Source organism: Nycticebus coucang, chromosome 12 (assembly GCF_027406575.1).
Source record: "Nycticebus coucang isolate mNycCou1 chromosome 12, mNycCou1.pri, whole genome shotgun sequence".
NCBI lineage: Eukaryota > Metazoa > Chordata > Mammalia > Primates > Lorisidae > Nycticebus > Nycticebus coucang.
This window is the reverse complement of record NC_069791.1, coordinates 81,958,240-81,965,283: the sequence shown is the minus strand read 5'-3', so window position 1 is coordinate 81,965,283 and position 7,044 is coordinate 81,958,240. Positions and strand designations below refer to the sequence as shown.

Sequence of the window (7,044 nt, the reverse complement as noted above, 5' to 3'; positions counted from 1 at the left end):
GTCTCTCCTGGATATCGCACGAGCAACGGAGCCGAAGGCAGTACTAGTCCTAATTTTCGACCTCAGATGTTCGGACGCAGGGTCTCCCCACCCCCTCCTAAATTCAGACCTGTGGCCTGGGAACCTCGAAGAGGAAACCAGGATGGTGCCGGAACCAGCTTTAAATGAGGCCACTCTAGGAAATTGGGAATGTCACATATCGTTAGTACTCAGTTGATGTTTATTGGCTTAAGGACGAAAGAACCGGAAGCTGCCCTTAAAAAACGTGGCGATATTCTAGCTTCATTATGGTTGCATCAATATCTCAGGAAACCTGGCATTGTATTTGGCCACTGACTGGCCCTGAAAAGATGACGCTATCCTTTTCACTGAGGTTCCAAGAGGACCAAGATATTTGCCCTCAATTCTAATGGCGGCGCTGCCTAACTTGGCTTCTTGCCCCTAGGGGTGATGGCCACCAGGCGGCTTCACTTCGTTTCTTACCACCCCGGAAGACGGGGACCGGCGATTGGGCGGTACCCGAAGACTCCGAAAAGAAGGCTCTCGGCGGTTGGGCAGTGTTGGGTAAGCCTGGTTTTAAAGGAGCCGGAGGTGGGAGCAGCCGAAGACCCGGGATCCGCGGGAGGCGGCGGTGAGCGGCGCGCGGGGGAGGGCAAGGAGCGGCTGGAGAGAGGGCGGGGAAGAAAACGTTTGAACTGTCTGGTCCCAAGCTAGGGGAGAACACTGGGCGGGGACCCAGGGAGGGAGGGGGTGTCTGTGGGCGGGACCTCCCGGGATTGGAGTGAAGGGGGTACCTGGTTGACAGTGGATCCCCGGGGATCCAAACTGAGTTTAGTGATGCTCAAACTCGAACCGCCCATGTCTGAGTGGAGCTTCGCGGAGCCGAAGCTCATAGGGGGAGGAGAAGCCTCGCACGGTGTCTGATTGGAGGAACCGCGCTGAAGGAGTCTTTCAGCAGGGATCCAGTCTAGGGGTTCTAGTGGGAGGGAGGGTCGTTGGTTTGTGGAGTCCTAGGCCACTAGCTGGGAGGGATCCAGAGGAAAGAGAGCCTCCCAGGACTGGGATCTCGGCGTGGAATCTGCAGGGACAAAGGCCTCGGGAGGTTCAGGCAGTGGGAGAACTGGAGCTGCCGCAGTCCAGGTTCTCGCGGCAGGTGCCAGGCAGGGCGCGAGTGATCCGCTGATCCAGACGGCGGCAGCGGGAGGACACCCGCTCCGGGCCGCCGGCCGGCGGTGGGCGTCCTTCTGCGCCCTAGGGCTTGGGCCCGTGGGTTACCGGGAACCGCGGGCGGACCATGAAGGGCGGAGCCCTGGGGGAGGGACCGGCCCTCATACCCCACTGCCCCACTCCCCCCTTACCCCAGGCCACAGCCTGGGATCCCCCAGGGACCCCCCGGAGCCGCCGCTTTCCCCATGGACTTGCCCAGGGACTCCAGGTGAGAGCGCACCCCGCCCGCCTGTCTTGAGCTTGGGAGACGGGGATTCTGGCGGCTGTACCGGGAAACTATAGAGACAACGACAGGTTCAGGAGACGGTTCTCTGCTTCTTTCACCCTCCAGTCCGCCTGGCCAGCCGCGTCTGTGCCGTCAGCCCCTGGCTCGAGCATTATGGGGAGCCAGAAGCCCGAAACGGCCGAGGCTGCAACCGCTGGGGGCCCCTTCTCCCCTGGAAAAGGCCTCTCGGCGGGTTCTGGCAGTGGTGCTTGAAGATGTCATGACCTCCCATATGGTGAGCCCCCCGAACTAAGATGCCCTCTTTTACCCCACACCTCTCCTCAACCACAGTTGGACCAGATCCAACCGAAGATAACTGATGTCCGGATACTTCATGTTCATGCCTATTCTTTAGGCAGCCTTCTTAATGCTAGAGACCTGCTTTGTTCTCACTTACTCTAACCTAGGCAGGGTCTCCAGTGCCCATCCTCCACCAACAACTGCACTGGAACCACATCCCTACAACTTTTAATTATGAGAAACCTTTCTGGTTTCTTCCTAGCTTCCTTGGAAAGCAGGCGGAGATCTTTGGCTCTATTGCACAGATAAGAAAAACTGAGGCTCCAAATAAGGCAATGACTCACCCAAGGTTCCCTTGTCTTTTTCACTTTTCGAAACAGCCTGAGTGAGATTACCCAGGTCCAACACCTGCAGTTTAGTATTCTGTAACATCTGGCCATTAATTCAGCATAATTTACTTCTTCTTTGGGGATTTGATTGATTTCTAGTCATAATCTGTCACCCTTGTGGCTAAAGGCACTGTTAAGCACAGAGAGACCCTGTCCAGACCAGCCACATTCCATCACCTTATTCGCGAAACCTCTTATTCTCATAGGTCCCCCTGGTGCCCAAAGAGGAGAACTCCATCCCATGGCACCACAGCTACCATCGGGATTCTGTCCACAGCCAGCCACCTGCCTCACCACTCCGGCAGGCTGTATGGTCCTCACAGGCCAGGTGAGCATGGCAGGATGGCAGGTATGCTGGGAACAAAGCTGAGCCCCTTTGATCTTCCTGTTACTTCTCTAGGCTTCCCGACCCACTGCATTTGTGCCGAGAGCCCCTGAGCCGCATCCACCGGTCTTCTACTTTGAGGCGGCAATCAAGGACAACCCCTGGCCCAGAGGAGGGCCCTTCACAAAAGGTGGACCGGGTCCCCCAACCTACCCTGGTGGTGATGCTGGAAGACATTGCCAGACCCCGAGCTGAGGTAGTATAGGAACTTAGGATAAGGATGTCTGGGGTTCAGCTGGGGGCAGGCCCTCTAGTGGGGATAGAGTAGGGGAGGAGAGGACTGGGTGCGGTGGCTCACACCTGTAATCCTAGCACTCTGGGAGGCTGAGGCAGGTAGATTGCTTGAGCTCACAGGTTTAAGACCAGCCTGAGCAAGAGTGAGACCCTGTCTCTACTAAAAATAGAAAAACTGAGGCAAGAGGATCTATTGAGCCCAAGAGTTGGAGGTTGCTGTGAGCAGTGAAGCCATAGCACTCTACCTAAGGTGACAGCTTAAGACTCTGTCTCAAAAAAAAAAAAAAAGAAGAAGAAGAAGAAGTAGGGTAGGAGGCCTGAATCTTGAGTGGACTTCTTTCAGGGTAAGGAGGATGACATTTTAGGTGGCAGCCACTGCCTGAGCAAAGACTATATGAGAAAGTTTCTGGTGTACACCCAAGCAGGTATCTGGAGACTGAAAAAAGTCAGGATATGGAAGGGTAAGGAAGCTAAAGAAGGCTTCCTTGCCTCCTCACAAAAATCCACCGTTTTTATCCAGGGCTTCGTCCATGAGACCCCCAATTTTATCATCTCAGCACAAAGGTAAGAGGGCTGGAGAAGGGACTGTAACAGAATCCAGGCAACAGCTATCAGTCAGGTCGCCAACCTAGGGGCATGAGGATTGACTTATTCAATCCTTCCTTTTCCTACCTTCAGAATCCTTAAGGGACAGGGGAGGTGCTGGCTCAGGTGCGATCTGGACCTGGAAGTTTCTCCAGCCTTTAATTTGCCTTTTCACTCAGAGCTGAGCCCATGAGGATGGTTCACCAGCCAATGCCTCCACTCAGGGACCTAGAAGCCCCATTCCAGCCATCTATCCTGCCTGAAAACCCTCCAGAGAGCCCACCACCAGGTAAAGACTTGGAGAGATGAGACTTAGAAAATCCTAGTTGGGCAGCACCTGTGGCTCAGTGGGTAGGGCGCCGGCCCCATATATTGAGGGTGGTGGGTTCGAACCTGGCCCCAGCCACACTGCAACAAAAAAATAGCCGGATGTTGTGGCAGGCGCCTGTAGTCCCAGCTACTTGGGAGGCTGAGGCAGGAGAATTGCCTAAGCCTAGGAGTTGGAGGTTGCTGTGAGCTATGACCCCACGGCGCTCCACCGAGGGCAATAAAGTGAGACTCTGTGGAGGTGGGGGTGGGATTAACCCCCACTTGGGACAGAACTAGGTGTGTGAAGATGTGGCATAGACTTCAGAGGCTTGAGGTTCATGTCCTAAATGCAAGACTAGTGTCTTAGGGCTAGCTTTATTCCTCTGTAGACAAAATTTAGTGTTTGCGGGGAAGGGCTGAGGCCACTGAGGGGGAGCTTAGACACTTGTAGCTGAGGATACCTACCTGTGACCCTCTCCTTTCCTCAGCCCCAGATCCTGCTCTGGAGCCCCCATCCACTCCACTACCGTCCAGCCTTTTACGTCCCCGTCTCAGTCCCTGGGGCTTGGCCCCCCTCTTCCGTTCCGTCCGCTCCAAGCTGGAGAGCTTTGCTGACATCTTCCTCACACCCAATAAAGCCCCACAACCCCCACCCCCATCAACCCCCATGAAGCTGGAGTTGAAGATCGCCATCTCAGAGGCCGAGCAGTCTGGGGCTGCTGAGGGCACTACATCTGTCAGCCCCCGGCCCCCTATCCGCCAGTGGCGAGTTCAGGACCGCAATACCCCAGCACCTCTCCTTAAGCCCTCTCTGGGCCGAAGCCACTCCTGTCCTGATCTGGGGCCCCCTGGCCCAGGTACCTGCACCTGGCCGCCTGCTCCGTCCCAACCAATCCGGCCACGGCCACGGCGGCACACTGTGGGTGGTGGGGAAATGTCCCAAGCCCCACCACCCTCTCGGCCCTGTCTCCGGAAAGAGGTCTTCCCTCTCGGAGGAGTGGGAGCCTCCCCTTCTCTCGCCACATCTTGCTTGTCCACGGCATCCACTTCCTCCTTCTCCGAACCAGCAGAACCCAGGTAGCGCTCTCAATAAATCTTCCTTGAAGCCCTGGCCACAGCCTGGGCCCAGCCTCCTTCCCTAAGTATCCTGTGGGCAGGAGATGGGAATATTGCTGTGAATTTTTTTGTCCCTGAGCCTTGACCTTCTTGGCAGATTGGGCTCAACCAAGGGGAAGGAGCCAAGAGCCTCAAAGGACCAGGTGCTTTCAGACCCTGAGACCAAGGTAGGAAGAGTACAGATGAGGGGGAAAAGTGGGGACTTGAGCCCATGTTACTCTTTCACCCTCTGCCCCATTTTTCCAGACCATGGGAAAGGTTTCTCGGTTTAGAATACGCAGGACACCAGTTCGTCCTCAGCCAAACCTTACACCAATGGGGCTGCCTCGACCAATCAGGTGAGAGGTTCATTGAGCATGGCGCTGTCTTGGCTGAACAGGTGTAGGGGTCAAACATGTCCCCTGAAGTGTGGCTTTGTCTCCTTTCAAGGAGCACAGTTAAGCCTAGAGGATTTGATTCAGCGTGGACATGGTTTGTGCTTAGAACTGCCTGTATGCTTCTTCCATCCCTGACACGTCCCAGAAAATAGAGACCAGGCTTTACTTACCATTTTTTCATGTTTCACTAACCCAAGGATTCTCAATGACCTCTCATTTTTGCTACCAGGTTGAACAAGAAGGAGTTCAGCTTAGAAGAAATTTATACCAACAAGAATTACCAATCACCTACAACCAGAAGGTAAGAAACTTAGAAGGCTTGAGGAGTGACAGTGGGAAGGCTGGAATCAAGGGTCATGCTGACAACCAGCTCCTCTCTCTCTTTTGTACAGGACTTTTTTTTTTTTTGTAGGGACAGTCTCACTTTATTGCCCTCAGTAGAGTACTATGGTGTCACCACAATGCTTGGCTATTTTTTTGTTGCAGTTTGGCCGGGGCCAGGTTTGAACCTGCCACCCTCAGTATATGGGGCTGGTGCCCTACCCACTGAGCCATAGGTGCCTTTTTATTTTTATTTTCTTTTTAATTGTTGGGGAATCATTAAGAGTACAAAGAACGAGGTTACACTGCTTACATTTGTTAGGTAAAGTACTTCTTATAATTGTGTCCCACCCCCATGTCCAGGACCTTTGAGACCATCTTTGAGGAACCCCGGGAACGAAATGGGACTCTGATTTTCACCAGCTCAAGGAAACTCCGGCGGGCTGTAGAATTTCGGGATAGCAGCCTTCCTCGGTCCCGGCGGCCATCCCGTGGGGTCCGGGCTACAGCTGGCAGGACCTTGACTCCCAACCTGGCTCCCAGCCCAGATGTGGGACCCCTGCTGCAGCAGCGGCTGGAGGAGCTAGATGCCTTGTTCTTGGAGGAGGAAAAAGTAGATGGGGAGGAGCCTCATCGGACCTAGGAGCTCTTGTTGGTTTATATATCTATCCATCCTCAAGGGAGGTGAAACCTCCAAGGCAGTTTTATTTTTTTCTCTATATTTCTAGTAAAGTTTTCGATATGTTTCTGATTCTTTTCTGTCTCTAGCTGAGTTTGAGATTGATTGGCTGTACTGGCTGTTTCTATGTTGGCCCCGAAAGGACTGGGAAATGGTGGTGCCAAAGAAGGTGACAGGTGCAGGGAACGGTGAAATGATCATTGGAGACACTCGGAACATGGGATATGGGAAACTAAAGGAGGTGTCCCTGCCTCCCCACAAACATCAGAAGTGCAGGGACACTTCTAAATCAACTCCAGATAATACTGAGACCCTGAACTCTGGTCAGGGTTATCCCAATTCACTTACATCAAGGAGACGGAAAGGGCTATAGTGGACCCAGGCCTTGACCAAAATATCCCTGAATTCCTGCTAGCATGTTGGTCAAAACCTATTCAAGAGCTAAGAGTAATTAATCATAATTGAGTACCTATAACAACCTGTCACAGGTATTTGACCTGCACATTTTACTTTGAGAGGGAATGATAGCCATTTTACAGATAAAATGAGCATGTCAGAGCACTGTCCTCATCAAAATGGCAACCCCTGCAACAAGGACAGAAGTGGCATTGTCCATCTTAAGCCAGTCAAATTTAGCAGTGGGGCCCATCTTTCATAACTTAGAGGCAACAAGAACAGTGGCTGGAGCACAGACTCAGGAGCTAGGCTTCTTGAATTCAAACCCTAGCTGGGAAACCAACAACTTGTCAGTTCCCCTCCTTTCTGTAAAATGCGGCCAGTAGCAGTATCATAGAATCGTTATTACCCATTAAGTATATGTGAGAAAGCGCTCAGCTTGCAAGTGCAAGGTGTTTTTTAATTGTTAGGGAGGCCAGCACCGTCGCATTGGACCGAGAGGTAACGGACACGGTTTCCTT

General features: G+C 53.2%; 1 protein-coding gene across 3 annotated transcripts; it reads left to right on the top strand.

The window, feature by feature from the left end:
* The first annotated feature begins 211 nt into the window (after nt 1-211).
* On the top strand, nt 212-6,199 carry PRR14 (proline rich 14). Of its 3 annotated transcripts, XM_053555063.1 has the most exons (12): nt 212-631; nt 1,364-1,435; nt 1,559-1,727; nt 2,328-2,449; nt 2,522-2,702; nt 3,261-3,304; nt 3,505-3,614; nt 4,123-4,711; nt 4,848-4,917; nt 4,997-5,088; nt 5,357-5,428; nt 5,812-6,199. In XM_053555063.1, the coding sequence occupies exons 2-12, from the start codon at nt 1,413-1,415 to the stop codon at nt 6,089-6,091; spliced, it is 1,752 nt and encodes a 583-aa protein (XP_053411038.1). In that variant the 5' UTR covers nt 212-631; nt 1,364-1,412; the 3' UTR covers nt 6,092-6,199. The 3 variants fall into 3 exon arrangements, with proteins under 3 accessions (XP_053411038.1, XP_053411040.1, XP_053411039.1); XM_053555065.1 differs by lacking the exon at nt 1,364-1,435 and having other exon boundaries at nt 213-631; XM_053555064.1 differs by lacking the exon at nt 212-631 and having other exon boundaries at nt 926-1,435; nt 2,522-2,636.
* The last annotated feature ends 845 nt before the right edge of the window (nt 6,200-7,044 follow it).